Here is a 20085-nt window from a genome sequence, read left to right as displayed (position 1 = left end):
ACACCTAAAAGAAGAGACTGTGATAATTTCACATTCTATAAGAAATTAAATGCTAATGGTGTCTTTACATTTCATTTTTAACTCTTAATTCATCTGAAATAAGAAATGTGAGAAATCCTATGAAAAGAGCATTGCATAAGGTAAGACATTTGCTGATAGCTAATAAAAATGTTTGAAAATTTACCTCTGATCCCAAACTGAGAGAAACAATCTCATCCTCAAAAGCAGAATGTGTGTCAATGTGAGCAGGAATTCCTGAGATGGAACATAGGGTAACAAGTCACTTCACTTTCCTCTGAGTACATTTAAGACATCTCTAAATATAGCCTCAAGGATTATAGTGAAAACATCATTTGATAAACAGGAATCTACTGTAATTTTAGGTAAAAGGAAACATTTAAGATGATGTAAATAAAATTAAATTTGTTGTTGCTGCTGTTGTTGAGACTCTAAGCCATGTCCAACTCTTTGTGACCCCATGGACTGCAGCATGCCAGGCTTCTGTGTCCTTCAATATCCGAGTTTGCTCAAATTTACGTCCATTGAGTCAGTGAGGCTATTTATTCATCTCATTCTCTGCTGCTCCCTTCTTCTTTGCCTTCAACACGTTCCCAGCATCAAGGTGTTTACCAAAGAGTCAGCTATTCCCATCTGGTGGCCGAAGTATTGGAGCTTCACTCTCAGCATCAGTCCTTCCAAAGAATATTCAGTATGAATTTCATTTAGGATTACTGCTTTGATCTCCATGGAGTCCAAGGGACTCTCAAGAGCCTTCTGCAGCACAGCAATTTGAAAGCATCGAATCTTTGGTGTGCAGCCTTTTTTATGATCAAACTCTCACATAAATACATGACTACTGGAAAACCAACGCTTTGACCATACAGACCTTTGTCAGCAAAGTGATGTCTCTGCTTTTTAGTACACTGTTTAGGTGTGCCATAGCTTTCCTTCCAAGGAGCAAGTATCTTTTAATTTCACAGCTGAAGTCACCATCCACAGTGATTTTGGAGCCCAAGAAAACAGTCTGTCACTGTTTCCACTTTTCCCCTTTTATTTTCCATGAAGTGATGAGAACAGATCCCATGATCTTAGCTTTTTGAATGTTGAGTTTTAAGCCAGCTTTTTCAGTCTCCTATTTCACCCTCATCAAGAAGCTCTTTAGTTCCTCTTCAATTTCTGCCACTATCATGGTATCATCTACATATCTGAGGTTGTTGATATTTCTCCCAGTAATCTTGCTTTCAGCTTGTGCTTCGTACAGCCTGGCATTTTGCATAATGTACTCTGCATATAAGTTAAATAAACAGGGTGACAATACATAGTCTTTCCCAATTTTGAACCACTCCATTTTTCCATGTCTGGTTCTAACTTTTGCTTCTTGACTTGTATATCAGTTTCTCAGGAGCTCAGTAAGGTGGTCAGAGATAAATTAAATTATCTCTTTAATTATTTTCCAGCTCCTTGTGATTCACAAAGGCAAAGGCTTTAGTGTAGGCAATGCAGTAGATAATATTCTGCAATTCCCTTGCTTTATGATCCAACAGATGTTGGCAATTTGATCTCTGGCCCCTCTGTTTTTTCCAAACCCAGCTTATATATCTGGAATATCTTGGTTTACACACTGCTGAAACCTAGCGTGAAGGGTTTTGAGCACAAGCTTGCTAGTATGTGAAATGTGTACAACTGTACAGAAGCTGGCTTTAGCATTGTCCTTCTTTGGGACTGGAATGAAAACTGATATTTTCCAATACTGTGGCCAGTGCTGAGTTTTCCAAATTTGCTGACATACTATGTGCAGAATCTTTAACTTTAACAGCATCATCTTTTAGGATCTGAAACAGCTTTGCTGGAATTCCATCACCTTTACTAGATTTGTTCATAGTAATGCTTCCCAAAGCCACCTGACTTCACGTTCCAGGATGTCTGACTCTAGCTGAGTGACTATACAATCACAGTTATCAGGGTCATTAAGACTTTTTTTTCTGTGTATTCTTGCCACCTCTTCTTAACCTCTTTTGCTTCTGTTAGGTCCTCAGTTTTTGTCCTTTATCGTGTCAATCCTTGCGTGAAATGTTCCCTTTATATCCCCAATTTTCTTGAAGAGATCTCTAGTCTTTCCTATTGATTGCTTTCCTCTATTTCTTTGCACTGTCCACTTAAGAAGGCTTTCTTATCTCTTGATATTCTCTGGAACTCTGCATTCAGAAGGCTGTATCTTTCCCTTTCTCCCTTGCCTTTCACTTCTCTTCTTGTCTCAGCTATTTCTAAAGCCTCCTCAGACAATAACTTTGCCTTCTTGCACTTCTTTACTTTGGGATGGCTTGGTCACCGCCTCCTGGACAATGTTATGAACCTCCGTCCATAGTTATTCAGGCACTCTATCAGATCTAACCCCTTGAATTTATTCATCACCTCCACTGTATCATCATAGGGATTTGATTTAGGTTATACCTGAATGGCCTAGCAGTTTTCCCTACTTTCGTCTATTTAAACCTGAATTTTGCAATAAGGAGCTCATGATATGAGCCACAGTCAGCTCCCGGTCTTGTTTCTGCCGACTGTATAGAGCTTCTCCATCTTCAGCTGCAAACAATATAATCAATCTGATTTTGGTATTGAGCATCTAGTGATGTCCACATCACTAGACTCATCTTTTGTGTTGCTGGAAGAGGGTGTTTGCTATGACCAGTGCATTCTCTTGACAAAACTCTGTTAGCCTTTGCCCTGTTTCATTTTGTACTTCTAGGCCAAACCTGCCTGTTAATCCAGGTATCATGTGACTTCCTACTTTTGCATTACAATCCTTTATAATGAAAAGGATACCTTTCTTTGTGGTGTTAGTTCTAGAAGGTCTTGTAGGTCTTCATAGAACCAGTCAACTTCAGATTCTTCAGTAACAGTGGTTGGGGCATAGACTTGGATTGCTATGATATTGAATGGTTTGCCTTGGAAATGAACCAAGATCAGTTTTACACTCAAGTACTGCATTTCAGACCCTTTTGTTGATGATGATGGCTACTCCACTTCTATCTGAGGGATTCTTGTCCACAGTAGTAGATATAAGGGTCATCTGAATTAAATTCACCCACTCTCACCCATTTAAGTTCACTAATTCCTAAGATGTCGATGGTCACTCTTGCCATCTCCTGCATGACCACATCCAGTTTACCTTGATTCGTGGACCTAACATTCCAGGTTCCTGTGCAACACTGTTCTTTACAGCACTGGACTTTACTTTCACCACCAGACACATCTACAACTGTCATTTCCACTTTGCCCCAGCCTCTTCATTCTTTCTGGAGCTATTAGCAATCACCTCCACTCCTCCCCAGTAGTATAATGGACACTTTCTGACCTGGGGGGCTCATCTTCCAGATCACAGCCTTCATGGATCACAGCCTTGTTGTGGCGAAGGTGCCTGTGTAACTCAATGAAGCTATGAGCCATGCTGGGCAGGGTCACTCAAGATGGACATGTCATAGTGGAGAGTTCTGACAAAACATGGTCCACTAGAGGAGGGAGTGGCAAACCACTCCAGCATCTTTGCCATGAGAATCCCATGAACAGTATGAAAATTAAACTAAGTCTAAACTAAAAAGATAACTTTACATTAAAGCACCATTGTGACTTGATTGTAAAATCAAGACTTGAGAGTCACTGCTTAACCAGGGCATTTCCCAAATCTCATCCCAAGATAGCTAACAAAGTCATTCTGACCTATGAATACTGGATTCCCAAGTATTTGTAGAACAAAAACAACAGCCAGGCATGAAGACTAATCTTATGAATATTTACGATATGGCTTCTTTCACCAGTCTCTCAATCGACACTGTTGTGGTTTTTTCAGTCGCTAAGCCATGTCCATCTCTTTATGACCCCATGGATTGCAGCATGACAGGTTTCCCTGTCCATCACCATCTCCCAGAGTTTGCTCAAACTCACGTCCACTGAGTAGGTTATGCCACCCAACCGTCTCATTCTCTGTTGTCCCCTTCTCCTCCTGCCTTCAATCTTTCCAAGCATCAAGGTCTTTTTCAACAAGTCAGTTCCTCCCTTCAGGTAGCCAAAGTAATGGAGCTTCAGTTTCAGCACAAGAAATCCTAATGAATATTCAGGGTTGATTTCCTTTAGGACTGACTGGTTTGATATCCCTGCTGTCCATGGGACTCTCAAGAGTCTTCTCCAGCACCAAAGTTTGAAGGCATCAATTCTTTGGCACTCAGCCTTCTTTATGGTCCAGCTCTCACATCCATACACAACTATTGGAAAAACTACAGCTTTGACTATATGGACCTTTGCTGGCAAAGTGGTATCTCTGCTTTTCAATATACTATCTAGTTTTGTCATAGCTTTTCTTCCAAGGAGGAAGTATCTTTTAATTTCATGGCTGCAGTCACCATCCACAGTGATTTCAGAATCCAAGAAAATAAGTCTGCCATGGTTTCCATTTTTTCCCCATTTTTTTAACTGTGAAGTGATGGGACCGAATGCCATGATCCTGTTTTTACAAATATTGAGCTTAAGCCAGCTTTTTCACTCTCCTCTTTCACCTCCATCAAGAGGCTCTTTAGTTCCTCTTTGCTTTCTGCCATTAGGGTGGTACCATTTACATACCTGAGGTTATTGATACCTCTCCCATCAATCTTGGTTCCAACCTGTGATTTATCCAGTCCAGCATTCCGCATGATATACTCTGTATATAAGTTAAATAAGCAGGGTGACAATGTACTCCCTCAGTCTACACTGACTGAGTACATCTCTCCCTTGAAAGGAACGCTGCTCGTGAGAGTGTGTGAAGCTCGTAAGGCACAGTCCCTCTCCTTAAGGAGTTCAGACCAATGGAAAGACTGAGCTATCATAAAACATGATAAATGCAGGGGAAATGCCGTAACTCATCACTAACAAAGCCCTCAATATCATTTGATTAGTACAGATATCAGATGGAGATGCTAACAAGTGCAAAAAATCAATAACCTAAACATTTTCCATTAAAACATCATCCTAGAATTATCTTCCACATTCTCTACAGAAGAATAAGAAGATCAAGATGATCTAACTAATTAGCCTTTTTCTTGGTACCTGTAAATTATTTGATTTCTTCCACTCTACATGCTTTCTTTGTTTTTAAAGCAATCTTCTTTCTCTCCAAAAAAACAATGTTGAGGGGGGAACAAAAGAAAATCACAAATAACAACATGTCAGTCTGTTTACACTTAGAGATGCAAATTCCTCAAGAAACTGAGTGTAAAACTGCAAAGGGATTAAAATCAACACAGGTAACAGACATAAGCAAATTAAGAGTAAATTTAAGCAAAAAAATAATATCTTTGATCTTAGGGAGCTATGTAACCCACTAAGTTATGAAATTTATGACTGGAATTGTAAAAGAAGAAATACTCACCATGCCCAGGTTCATACTGATTTATAGTCAATTGATCAGGTTTATGTTTAATGAATCCTGCCTTCAACCATTTCTCTAAAATGCTCTCACAAATGTCAGGAAGACCTGAAATCAGTAATGATAAAAGTGAAACATTATTAAAATATTTAGTTTTCATGTTTAACCCAAGAATGAAAAAAATAGTCAGTGATAAAAATCACACAGCTTTTAGTTTAGTAGTCAGATCCAAACATAACAGTAAACTCACAAGCAAAGGAAAATAAAAACAAAATCTTAATAATCTTTTAAGTTATTTTATTAACTTTATCAAATAAAATATACAGAAGAATTTTGCAGATGACAATTTTAGTTTTTTTTAGAGCAACAATTATAAAATTTACAATATTATATGGAGACTAGCCTGACCAATTTCTTATTATCTTAAATTATTAATTTATTTTAAATTTAATTATTTTAAATTATTTCTTTTTAAAAAACATATTTTTCAAGGTAGAACTAAGTCACTTTTATTGGGATCATAAATGTTATTTCATGAGGCAAAGGAAATCCTTAAGTAAGACGAAAGTCATAAAAATACACATAAATTGAATTCCAACAAAGATGTCTACCAAAGGATTAATATCTAGATTATATAGTAAAATCTTATTAATACATTACACTACTCATTAGAAAAAAACTAGCAAAGAAGATGAAAAAGAATTCACAGAAAAGGAAATAAAAATGGCCAATCTCACTAGTAATCAGGTATAAAGTTAAAAGCGATATTTCACATGCAGCTGGGGTAAGGAAGTAAGCACTTTGTGAGAGAATGTTAGTATAGCTCTTTTAGGATGCAATCTGTCAGTGTCTACTGACATTTTTAAGTGAGCATAACTTTGACAGAATTCTAATCTAGCAGTTTCATTTCCCTTGAGCAACTCTTGCTTAAGGCATAAAGAGGTATGTACAAAGATATCTAATGTAGCACAACTTGTAAAAGCCAAAAACTAGAAACAACCTAAATGTCTAGCAAAAGGAAACTAACTGAATAAGCTATTACTAACTATTCAATAAAATGAAAACCTATATAAGATCTCTAACATATACTGTGATATACATTCAACATATACAATTCATGACATACAATATACTACTACACGTTAACAACTATATACTTAAACGGGTTATTGGATGTAAATTCATTTATAAAGATTGAAATAATATACACTAAACTGTTAACTGTATTACTTCTGAAGAGGTATACGGGAATAAGGATAGTGCTCAAGAGAAATTAAATTTAGATTTATTTGTATGTATAACATTTTTAACACAAAACTACACTATTTAATCTAAATGACTTAAATTTAATCAACTGTTTTATATGTTAACATACAAATGACAAATGAAAAATAATCTCAACCATGATATCCTAATATTATACATTAATATTTTTTCTGGAGCCAGCCCTTACTGTTTGCTAACAATTACTTACCCCCAGGTAATGGCTTATCTTTATCTACATTGTTGTTGTCATAGTGGAATTCATAGCCAAAATGCTTTACTCTTCTGTGTTTTAAGGATTTTTGAACTGTATGAAGAGAAGTAAACTATTTAGGAGAAAAATAATTTCATTCCTTCATATATTTCAAAGTTAACTTTATGAATAAGGATTAATTTAATAATGGCAATTTTTGTTAACTGCTAAATTACTGTCTTCAGTAAAATTGAACATTCTACTTCATATCTGCTATTCTTTTAAGTCTAAAATTGAAACAAACTTTTAAGGGTTTCACCCAATCAATTTAAAAGAGCTAACTATATACACTGCCGCTCACAAGATTGCTAATTATCCGGAAACAGAATAACTAATTTGTAAATTTCTCCAGGACGTTCTTACTACATTATAATCATATGGCACTGAACTGCTAATTTCTCAGAGTAAAGTTTGCCTTAGGGTAGAGACAACAATGGGTTTGGGTGAACTCTGGGAGTTGGTGATGGACAGGGAAGCCTGGTGTGCTGCAGTTCATGGGGTCACAAAGAGTCGGACACAACTGAGCAACTGAACTGAACTGAGAGAGAACCAAATAAGACAATATACAGTTCTCCCTGTGTATCCTTGGGGAATTGGTTCCCTCAAATGCCAAAATTCTTGCATATAATGTAAATATCTTTCACATCCTCCAGAATGCTTTAAATCATCTTTAGATTACTTACAATACCTAGTACAATGTATATGACATGTAAACAGTTGCAAATACAATATATATATATATATGTGTATATATATATATATATATAATGAACTGCCAACATATTTTACCTTTTGGAACTTGCTAGAATTTTACTTCTTTTTCAAATTTTTTCAATCCAGAGTTGACTGAATTCATGCATACAGAACCCATGAATACAGACAACCAAATGTATGTGAAACAGCTTATTAATGTTGACTCTACAGTTCAGTTCAGTTCAGTTCACTCAGTTGTGTCCAACTCTTTGTGACCCCATGGACTGCAGCACATCAGGTTTCCCTGTCCATCACAACTCCCAGAGCTTGCTCAAACTCATGTCCACTGAGTCGGTGATGCCATCCAACCATCTCATCCTCTGTCACCCCCTCCTCCCCTGCCTTCAATCTTTCCCAGCATCAGGGTCTTTTCCAATGAGTCAGTTCTTCCCATCAAGTAGCCAAAGTACTGGAGCTTCAGCTTCAGCATCAGTCCTTCCAATGAATATTCAGGACTGATATCCTTTAGGATTCACTGGTTTGATCTCCTTGCAGTCCAAGGGACTCTCAAGAGTCTTCTTCAATACCACAGTTCAAAAGCAGCAATTCTTCTGCACTCAGCTTTCTTTATAGTCCAACTCTCACATCCACACATGACTACTGGAAAAACCATAGCTTTGACAAGACGGACCTTTGCCAGCTCTACAAATGTTGGCTAATACATATTCATCAATTTGGAGTTTTAAATTGATACATATATATGAAAGCTACTTATTATTAACGCTCTTAAGAATTGTTAGTGTGACTTACATAACAGTGGATCCAGAGCACTTTCAGTAATTTTGAGGAAACAGAATAAACCAAAGAAGAAGACGTTTTGCAGAAGCTTTTAAATATCAGATTTAAAGTTTTACTTACAATTTTGATTGTCTGTATCTTCTGTCCAGTTAACACTCTCCAAAAGCATTTTCTCATCCTCAGAAGAAATAATTTCTTCTATTACTTTGAGGCCTGGAGGCAAGGCTTGAAGCCCCAACTCTTTCCACTGTGCTGTGGGAAACAAAATTAAAATAGTCAACACACAAAACTTGAAGTTCTCATAGACAAATAATTCTGTTCAATTAGCCTTTTATCAGTTCACAAAACCCCTGTGAAATGGAGTATTTCCTGCCATATCAGTAAACAAGGATGCACAGTCATCAGCGATTTTGGGCCTCGAAATATAATAAATTGCTGAGCCCCAAGGGCACCCAATGCCTGCAATCTACCAGCTATCAGCTGCTAGCAATCCCTACAGTGAATGAGGAACTAAGGATGTAACAAAATCAAGAAACAGGATGCTGGCCCCAGACAGGTGAGGTTCGTAGAAAGAAAGGATTTCAGTAAATAAGCCCCAGATGCTTGCATCTTCCCACACTTAGAAAAGTGCTAAATTCCTTGAGATACCTGGTTTTCCTTAATTAACAATCTTTTATGTTCAGACTACCTGCCCCCCTTTGTCACAAACTTTTCTATAACCTGACTGCTTCCCCCACCTCCTCAAAGCAGGGCTTTGAGGGCTACTTGAGATGCTGCTCCCTGGGCTTGAAGTCCTAAGAATTCTCACCAAATAAAACAACTCTCTATTTCCAGGTTGTGACAAGTTTTTTTAGTTGACATTTTGCTGATGGACAAGGGGACCAGAGCAGATTCCTCTTCTTCACCTGGACTCTACAGAGATCCAGAGCCTTGGTTCCTTTGCCTATCAGCCTGCTCGACCAGTCCAGATGAATCTGGGTGAGTCTCTCCTGGTTCTAGGATTTCCCATTATTGGCTGATGATCCTAAGTTTTATTCAGTGGGGGAAAAAGTTATCCTTGAAACTTGGTTTCAAGATGTACCTGGCTGCTCAGTTTGGACACAGGGCGGGATACCCTGAGTCAGAGGACTAGGAAGCTTCTGCTCGAGCAGGGAACCCTCAGTGTTAAGGCACTGGGAAGGCTCAGTTTGGATACTGAGTAGATAGCCTCAGTTGAGAGACTAGGCTCAGTTTAACACTGAGAAAGGTAGGACTGACTTATTAGGGGTAAGACTGGCTTGTTGTTTTTCCTTGATTTGGTTTATCTTAACACAGTGTGTCAAAATAAAATAAAAATCTTATGAGAGCTTCTGAGCGCCGAAGAAGGGACTCTTCCTTCCAGCCAGCAATGGCTTTCTCAGGTGAGAGAAACTTGCAGGAGTGGTAGAGGCAGACCTCACACCACGAGGCTGCACCTACACGGAAACCCACTCACATAATGAACAATCTGCTCAACTAGGGACGTGCACAAGAATTGGCCGTTCCACAATCTGAGCACTTGTGGAAGTCTTATACTTCACTGGGATACCCAAAGCACATACGAGGGGGCTGAAACAACTCTGAAGCAAAACCAGAAGAGTAAGCCTTCAAGCAGCACATGCTGGTCTGCCACATGATCCTCATTAGCAATTTTATCTTGACACACTGACTTCAGAATGGGAAACAAAGATTTCAAAGTAAAAGAAAAAAGAACAACAGAGTTCCAGTACCCTAGCTGGGCAAATGTATGTTACAAAACTTACAAATGTTTACTTGATCAGAAATTGGAGAAAATCTCACCCTGGAAATTGAGCGGGCTCTTCACTGCAAACACAGTTAAAGTTAAAAGCTGGCTTGGTAAAACCTTAAACAAAGGGCTTTAGTTTCTTTATACAAGATGGTCACATCTCTTTTGCTTAATTAAATTGTGAAATAGGCATGTTCCATTGGGGCATAATTCCCCTGCATGGTGTTATAAGACAAGGCAAATAGATGGCCACTAAGAACATACTAACTGAATGTCCTAACCAGTAGTTGCAAAAACTGTGAACTAACATGCAAGGGGTAATAAAAATAAAACTAGTGATTTTGCTTTCGTTTAACTCATAAACTCAGAATTTTCTTTTGCTGAATGTTTTATACAAACCTTTAAAGGCAAGATAAATTAAATTCTAAAATTATAGAACACAAAACTTTATAAAATACATTTCAGTTCAGTTAAAATCTTGTCACTGATGTCAGTAACTTTAGGTGACAGAACTGTTCTTCTTGGAGCTAAAAACAACTGTCTTTCTCTTCCAAATCTCTAAAATCAGAATGTGAATACAGGCCATAAGGACCCGAGACTGAGCCCAATTAACTCAAGCACACAAAACCTAAAACAAAGGGGAAAAAATGGTAGTTTTAAAATTCAAACCACTGGAAATGCTCCCTTAGGCAAATTTACAGATCACAAGCCTTAGTCCTCTGAGCAAGCAATCTTAATGTATTCTGTTTGTGAACTAGTAAGTTTATATTGTAATATGTGGTTCATATCTAAGCTTTTAGTAAAGCCATGAGATCTCTAGTTTGCCTGTTTATGTCTGTGTACACAATATACATATGAGATATCTCTACTTCTAGAAAGTACTATCAAAATTAAGTTTATAAAGAGTTCTATTTAATTTTAATAAAAAGCACTACATTTAAGATGGTGAAGACGACTTTCAGATTCATGTGAACTGGGAAATATTCACTATTAAGTTGATATCTGATATTGATGTTTAAGATTATTGATCTAATTAAGACATGTTAAGATTATTGTACCTAACCTAGACCTAGAGCGCCAGGCTGCGACAGCGCAGGAGGGGCGGCCGAGAGGAGCTTCCCCACCTCCAAGGAGTGGCTGCTGCGGGGGGCACAGGAGGGCCGAGAAGAGCTACTCCACCTTCAAGGTCAGGAGGGGCGGCCGAGAGAACATACCCCTCGTCCAAGGTAAGGTGCAGTAGCTGCACTTTGCTGGACCATCCGTGAAGAGCTACCCTGCGTCCAAGGTAAGAGAAACCCAAGTAAGATGGTAGGTGTTGCAAGAGGGCATCAGAGGGTAGACACGCTGAAACCATAATCACAGAAAACCAGCCAATCTGATCACAGGACCACAGTCGTGTCTAACTCAGTGAAACTAAGCCATGCCGTGTGGGGCCACCCAAGAGGGACGGGTCATGGTGGAGAGGTCTGACAGAATGTGGTCCACTGGAGAAGGGAATGGCAAACCACTTCAGTGTTCTTGCCTTGAGAACCCCATGAACAGTATGAGAAGGCAAAATGATAGGATACTGAAAGAGGAACTCCCCAGGTTGGTAGGTGCCCAATATGCTACTAGAGATCAGTGGAGAAATAACTCCAGAAAGAATGAAGGGATGGAGCCAAAGCAAAAACAACACTCAGGTGTGGATGGGACTGGTGATAGAAGCAAGGTTCAATGCTGGAAAGAGCAATATTGCATAGGAACGTGGACTGTTAGGTCCATGAATCAAGGCAAATTGGAAGTGGTCAAACAGGAGATGGCAAGAGTGACTGTCGACATTCTAGGAATCAGCGAACTGAAATGAACTGGAATGGGTGAATTTAGCTCAGATGACCATTATATCTACTACTGTGGGCAGGGTCCCTTAGAAGAAACAGAGTAGCCATCATAGTCAACAAAAGAGTTCAAAATGCAGTACTTGGATGCAATCTCAAAAATGAGAGAATGATCTCTGTTCATTTCCAAGGCAAACCATTCAATATCACAGTAATCCAAGCCTATACCCCAACCAGTAACGCTGAAGAAGCTGAAGTCGAAAGGTTCTATGAAGACCTTTTAGAATTAACACCCAAAAAAGATGTCCTTTTCATTACAGAGGATTGGAATGCAAAAGTAGGAAGTCAAGAAACACCTGGAGTAACAGGCAAATTTGGCCTTGGAGTACGGAATGAAGCAGGGCAAAGGCTAATAAGAGTTTTGCCGAGAGAACGCACTGGTCATAGCAAACACCCTCCTCCAACAACACAAGAGAAGACTCTACACATGGACATCACCAGGTGGTCAACACCGAAATCAGACTGATTATATTCTTTGCAGCCAAAGATGGAGAAGCTCTATACAGTCAGCAAAAACTAGACCAGGAGCTGACTGTGGCTCAGATCATGAACTCCTTATTGCCAAATTCAGACTAAACTGAAGAAGGTAGGGATAACCACTAGACCATTCAGGTATGACTTAAATCAAATCCCTTATGAATCTACAGTGGAAGTGAGAAATAGATTTAAGGGACTATATCTGATAGACAGAGAGCCTGATGAAATATGGATGGAGGTTTGTGACATTGTACAGGAGACAGGGATCAAGACCATCCCCATGGAAAAGAAATGCAAAAAGGCAAAATGGTTGTCTGAGGAGGACTTACAAATAGCTGTGAAACGAAGAGAAGCTAAAAGCAAAGGAGAAAAGGAAAGATATTCCCATTTGAATGCAGAGTTCCAAAGAAGAGCAAGGAGAGATAAGAAAGTGTTCCTCAGCAATCAATGCAAAGAAAGAGAGGAAAACAGAATGGGAAAGACTAGAGATCTCTTCAAGAAAATTAGAGATACCAAGGGAATATTTCATGCAAAAATGGGCTCAATAAAGGACAGAAATGGTATGGACCTAACAGAAGCAGAAGATATTAAGAAGAGGTATCAAGAATACACAGAAGAAATGAACAAAAAAAGATCTTCATGACCCAGATAATCACGATGGTGTGATCACTCACCTAAAGCCAGACACCCTGGAATGCGAAGTCAAGTGGGCCTTAGAAAGCATCACTACGAACAAAGCTAGGGGATGTGATGGAATTTCAGTTGAGCTACTTCAAATCCTGAAAGATGATGCTGTGAAAGTGCTTCCCTCAATATGCCAGCAAATTTGGAAAACTCAGCAGTGGCCACAGGACTGCAAAAGGTCTGTTTTCATTCCAATCCATAAGAAAGGCAATCCCAAAGAATGCTCAAACTACCGCACAATTGCACTCATCTCACACGCTAGTAAAGTAATGCTCAGAATTCTCCAAGCCAGGCTTCAGCAATACGTGAACTGAGAACTTCAGATGTTCAAGCTGGTTTTAGAAATGCAGAGAAACCAGAGATCAAATTGCCAGCATCTGCTGGATCATCGAAAAAGCAAGAGAGTTCTAGAAAAACATCTATTTCTGCTTTATCGACTATGCCAAAGCCTTTGACTGTGTGGATCACAATAAACTGTGGAAAATTCTGAAGAAGATGGGAATACCAGACCATCTGACCTGCCTCTTGAGAAACCTGTATGCAGGTCAGGAAGCAACAGTTAGAACTGGACATGGAACAACAGACTGGTTCCAAATAGGAAAAGGAGTACATCAAGGCTATATATTGTCACCCTGCTTATTTAACTTATATGCAGAGTACATCATGAGAAACGTTGGTCTGAAAGAAGCACAAGCTGGAATCAAGATTGCTGGGAGAAATATCAATCACCTCAGATATGCAGATGACACCACCCTTATGGCAGAAAGTGAAGCAGAACTAAAAAGCCTCTTGATGAAAGTGAAAGAGGAGAGTGAAAAAGTTGGCTTAAAGCTCAACATTCAGAAAACTAAGATCATGGCATCTGGTCCCATCACTTCATGGGAAATAGATGGGGAGACCGTGCAAACAGTGGCTGACTTTTATTTTTTTGGGCTCCAAAATCACTGCAGATGGTGACTACAGCCATGAAATTAAAAGATGCTTACTCCTTGGAAAGAAAGTTATAACCAACCTAGATAGCATATTAAAAAGCAGAGACATTACTTTGCCAACAAAGGTCTGTCTGGTCAAGGCTATGGTTTTTCCAGTGGTCAAGTATAGATGTGAGAGTTGGACTGTGAAGAAAGCTGAGTGCAGAAAAATTGATGCTTTTGAACTGTGGTGTTGGAGAGGACTCTTGAGAGTCCCTTGGACTGCAAGGAGATCCAACCAGTCCATCCTAAAGGAGATCAGTCCTGGGTGTTCATTGGAAGGACTAATGCTGAAGCTGAAACTCCAGTACTTTGGCCACCTCATGTGAAGAGTTGACTCATTGGAAAAGACCCTGATGCTGGGAGGGATTGGGGGCAGGAGGAGAAGGGGACGATAGAGGATGAGATGGTGGGATGGTATCACTGACTCTATGGGCATGAGTCTGAGTAAACTCCAGGAGTTTCTGATGGACAGGGAGGCCTGGCGTGCTACGATTCTTGGGGTCGCAAAGAGTAGGACACGACTGAGTGACTGAACTGAACTAGGTTCAATAAATAAGACCGTACTAGATCTCTTGCAAGAAAAATAACTTGACATGAAGTAACTTTAAAGTAAAAGTAAATGAAATAAGAACTTTGGTATAAAAACTTTAAAGTAATTATATTTTAGAAATATCTACTTAAAATGATCTTTAGAGATATTTGGTAACTTAAAGTTCTAGAGCTGTATTAAATTTAAGTGATGACAGTTTATTAAATAGCTAAAAAGATACTGAGACATCAATTACCAAATAGAAAAACTAAAAGTAGTTGGAAATATAATTGAAAACGTTTGGTATCATCTGAGATGTTCTCTATAAGAAAACAAATGTTTTAAAAAATTATCACTGGTGTTTATGCTCACCAATTTATAGGATGCTTTGCTGATAGCTCAGTTGGTAAAGAATCCACCTGCAATGCAGGACACCCCGGTTCAATTCCTGGGTTGGGAAGATCCCCTGGAAAAGGGAAAGGCAACCCACTCCAGTACTCTGGCCTGGAGAATTCCATGGACTGTATAGTACCTAGGGTCGGTCACAAAGAGTCAGACACGACTGAGCCACTTTCACTTTCAATTTAAAGACAGTTCATAATTGCTTTTAGCTTTACTAAAAATTAAGGCTTTAAGAGTTGAGGATTCTAATTTAAACATGTAGTTAGAGTGAATAAGAATAACACAGTAACATTTCAGTATACAATAAGAAGTAGAATGTATGATTTCAGTAAAGAAGGTATGAGAAATGGAATTACATTTTACTGAAAAAAAAAGTATGAGCTGGTTAATTTTATTTGGATGGGAAATGAGGCACAGGATGGATACAGAAAGTGATGAGAGATTATGGAAATGAACCCTGAGGGAATAGTTCTATACTCAGTCAGGATTAACCAAATTTAGATTGAAGTTGTCCAGTAAATGGACTTTAAGTGAGCTAGTACAGGACTGGAATTTAATTTCTGTTAAAAGTGCCCCTTTTATAATAGATTGTGTGAGCTTCTGTGCCCTTAAATGATCTATATTTATTTTTTTAATAGTTTTTGTGACTTTGGTTAAATGAATAGGTATCACTTTAGTGACCTATGATCCTGCTGTGCTTTAAAACCTTTACAATATTTCTAACAAACTTCCCAATATAAAAATCTAACTAAAGCTCCTTTAGTCTCCAGCTAACTCTGGGATGGATGCTTTGAAGAAGCATCTTTGAGGCATCTCAGAGATGAATGTTAAACTAAGTCTATTTGCTATTTTTATCTTCCCGACCCAGGGATTGAACCCAGATCTCCCACATTTTACACAGATTCTTTACTATCTGAGCCACCAGCAAAGCCCCAACTCAAAAACATTGTCAAGTGATTGAAGGTGAACTTTAGGTTCTAATGTATGGATAAATATCATTAATACAGATATTCCAAAATTTATATGAAATCCCTAACATTTGGTATGTCCTGATATAATGTTATCAGTCATAATTGTAGTGATTATACATATATGTTACATGTTGCAGAAATATCCGTTTCCTAATTACATGTACTCAACTCTATAACCATGCTGTTTTAAGTTTTGTCCTTTACAGACTATCATAATTTTACACTGCTTTTACACAATAAAGATTTTCAAGACATAAAAAGAACTTTTAAATAAATGTGCTTCTGATAGGCTTAATGCTACTAAATTGCATAACAAATTACAAACTGTAATGGAAAACCTGCTTACTTCATATAGATCAAAAGGAATCAATTACATGGGACTAAATGAACTGATAAATGTGATTTATAACTTTGACTTTAGAACATACTAACTTCAATCTGTTTTCCAGTAAATTTTTTTTTATGCTGTGACCTACTACAAGTTGATAAAGAACGCCTTTGTAAACAAAGATAAAACATTTGTGTTTTTCTCTCTGCCTGCTGCTGCTGCTGCTAAGTCACTTCAGTCATGTCCAACTCTGTGTGATCCCATAGACAGCAGCCTACCAGGCTCCCCGTCCCTGGGATTCTTCAGGCAAGAACACTGGAGTGGGTTGCCATTTCCTTCTGCAATGCATGAAAGTGAAAAGTGAAAGTGAGGACGCTCAGTTGACCTTGCCAAGATTTGGCTTCTCCAGCTGGAGACATAGCAACCCAAACTATGGGATCGCCAGAGAGATGGGAAAAAAAAAAAAAAGGACGTTTCCTACAAAAGGCTCTAAACGCCACATGGTAACACCCGGCGTGCTCACAGAACAAAAGACTGCGTCCTAGCAAATACCAAAGGAGAGGAAGCTAGCTGCTACTTAGGGCCCTCCCTCCCTGGAGGCAGAGAGGCAGGTGTGCAACAGCCAGAGCTGCAAGGCAAGGGGTCCAAGAGACTGCATCTTCCACCAAGCTGTAACAGGCTGCCAGCTAACCACATCTTCCTGGGATCCTGGAAGGTTCACATCCACCAGGAGTGTCACAGCCTGAGATCAGCTTCCCAGAGGAGACACACGGGACACCTGGGACTAGGCCCTCATGGCACACACAGGAAACCAAGCAGCAGGGACCAGCGAGGTGGATAAGATGCATGGCCCCCTGGGACCGTGGGCCCGCCAAGCACTGGTCGCCTGAGCGGCTTGGACCTGGGATGAGCACTGAACACAGCCCCTCTGGGCCTGTGCTCTTGTGGGGCACCCAAGAACCTGAACGGCTTAGACCTGGGAAGTGCTCGAAACACAGGGTCCACTTGGGACAGGACCCTCACGGAGCACCCTGGAGCCTGAACAGTGTGGACCTGGAAAGTACACACCGCCGTGGGCTGTGGCAAACCCAGGGTGGTCCACTGATGCGAGCACTGCCCAAACATGCCATATTTCTTTGCCATGCTCCTCCCTCTCCACAGCACAGCTGAACAAGTGAGCCCGAATAAGTGGCCACCTTCGCCCCCTCATGTCAGGGCAGAAATTAAGACACTCAAGAGACTTGCAAACAGAGGAAGCCAAAATAAACAAAGAAGGGGTAACCACCCTGGAAGTGACAGGTGCAACAAATTAAAACCCTGAAGTTAATGCTGATACTGTGTATTTTGGGGGCAGCGATAGACCTTGAGAACAAGTACAAGCCAGAACAAGGGACAATCTGACACAGAACTGACCCCACATTGCCCCAACAGCTCCAGAGAAATCCCTACATATATTTTTACTATTATCATTTTTCAATTTTTGAAAATTTGAATTATTTATTACTCCTTTAACTCTCATTTTTATAGCCTACTGTCACCTTTCTTTAAAAAGAGAAAGAAAAAAAGAAACTATTTTTTTTAAAAACAAATTCCATACATATCTTTTTAATTTTTGTGATCAACTTTGTATTTTCTATATTGGATCTTTGGGAGTTTAACCTCTAGTCTAAGTTTTTAATCTTTGCTTTTTGATGTTTATTATTAATTTTCTATCTTTAAGAATCTAATCTTCAATATCCATTTTCACTTAGGGATTTGATTACTGGCTTGATAGCTCTCTCCCCTTTTGACTCTTCCCTTTTCTCCTCCTGGTCACCTCTATCACCCTCCTCCCTCTTCTCTTCTCTATATAACTGTGAATTTCTCTGGGTGTTCCTGGCTGTGGAGAGGACTTAGGGACTTTATTACTGGCTTGACTGCTCTCTCCACTTTTGTCTCTTTCCTTTTCTCCTCCTGGTCACCTCTATCACCCTCCTCCCTCTTCTCTTCTCTCTACAATTCTGTGAAACTCTCTTTGTGTTTCTGGCTGTTCAGAGTTGTTTCACCATTAACCTGGGGGTTTTATCTTCTATGCTATATGGATGGAGAAGTCGTGAGGCTACAGTAAGACTGGGAACAAAACCCAGAGGCAGGAGGCTCAACTCCAGAACTTTAGAACATCAGAGAATTCCTGACTCAGGGAACATTAATAGACAAGAGCCCACCCAAAAGACTCCATACCTACACTGAAACAAAGCTCCACCAAAAGATAGCAAGTTTCAGTTCAAGACACCACACTAATTCTCCAGCAAAACAGGAACACAACCCTGAACATTAAAAGATGGGCGGCCCGAAGCCATACCAAACCCATAGACAACCCAAAACTACTAATGGACATCTCATTGCACTCTGGAGAGGAGAGATCCAGCTCCAACCACCAGAACACAGACACAGGTTCCCCCACCCAAGAAACCTTGACAAGCTACTGGTCCAACCCCACCCACAGTGAGCAGACTACAATTAAGAGGAACCACAACCTTCCAGCCTGCAGAAAGGGCACCCCAAACACAGCAAGCTAAGCAAAATGAAAACACAGAGAAATCTCCAGCAGGTGAAGAAACATGATAAAAACCTACCAAACCAAACACAAAAGAGGTAAATAGGGAGTTTATCTGAAAAAGAATTCAGAATAATTATACTACAGATGATCCAAAATTTTGTAAACAAAATGGAGTTATAGGTAAATAGACTAGAGACAGGGATCGAGAAGATGCAAGAAATGTTTAACAAGGACCTAGAAGAAACAAAGAAGAGTCAATCAATAATGAACAACACAATAACTGCAATTAAAAACACTCTGGAGGAAACCAACAGTAGAAAAACTGAGACAAAGAGAGGAAAAGCGAGGTGGGAGGTAGAATGGTGGAAATAAATTAAGAAGAGAGGGAAAAAGAAAAAGCAATGAAAAGAAATGAGGACAACCTCAGAGACCACTGGGACAATGTTAATGCCCCAACAGTTGAATCATACATGTCCCAAAAGAAGAAGACAAAAAGAAAGGGCATGAAAAAATAGTTGAGGAGATAATGGTTGAAAACCTCTCTAAAATGGGGAAGGAAATAGCCAACCAAGTCCAAGAAACCCAGAGAATCCCAAACAGGATGAACCCAAGGCAAAACACCCCAAGACACATATTAATCAAACTAACAAAAATTATACACAAAGAGCAAATATTAAAAGCAGCAAGGGAAAAGCAATAAATCATACACAAGGGGATCCCCATAAGGATAACAGCTGATCTTTCAAAAGAAACTCTTCCGGTTAGAAGGGAATGGCAGGGCATACTTAAAGTGATGAAAGAGAAAAACCTACAACCAAGATTACTCTACCCAGCAAGGATCTCGTTCAGATATGAAGGAGAATTCAAAAGCTTTACAAACAAGCAAAAGCTGAGAGAATTCAGCACCACCAAACCAGCTCTTCAACAAATGCTAAAGGATCTTCTCTAGACAGGAAACACAGAGGTTTATAAAAATGAACCCAAAATAACAAAGTAAATGGTAATGGGATCATACTTATCAATAATTTACCTTACATGTAAATGGGTTAAATGCTCCAACCAAGAGACAAAGACTGGCCAAATGGATATAAAAACAAAACCTCTATATATGCTGTCTACAAGAGACCCACATCAAAC

At 39.3% G+C, this 20085-nt stretch overlaps 1 protein-coding gene across 3 annotated transcripts in view; it reads right to left on the bottom strand.

The window, feature by feature from the left end:
• ALKBH8 (alkB homolog 8, tRNA methyltransferase) overlaps positions 1-20085 on the bottom strand; it is a 127383-nt gene that overhangs the window by 86998 nt on the left and 20300 nt on the right. For all 3 annotated transcript variants that reach the window (XM_020879357.2, XM_020879358.2, XM_020879359.2), the window contains exons 4-7: positions 8526-8657; positions 6873-6968; positions 5402-5506; positions 185-255 (exon numbers count right to left, since the gene is read on the bottom strand). In XM_020879357.2, coding sequence (XP_020735016.2) covers positions 185-255; positions 5402-5506; positions 6873-6968; positions 8526-8657 — 404 coding nt within the window. The remainder of the gene's footprint in view (positions 1-184; positions 256-5401; positions 5507-6872; positions 6969-8525; positions 8658-20085) is intronic.

This window comes from Odocoileus virginianus, chromosome 10 (assembly GCF_023699985.2).
Source record: "Odocoileus virginianus isolate 20LAN1187 ecotype Illinois chromosome 10, Ovbor_1.2, whole genome shotgun sequence".
NCBI classification, from domain to species: Eukaryota; Metazoa; Chordata; class Mammalia; order Artiodactyla; family Cervidae; genus Odocoileus; species Odocoileus virginianus.
This window is presented reverse-complemented; position numbering and strand designations above follow the sequence as displayed.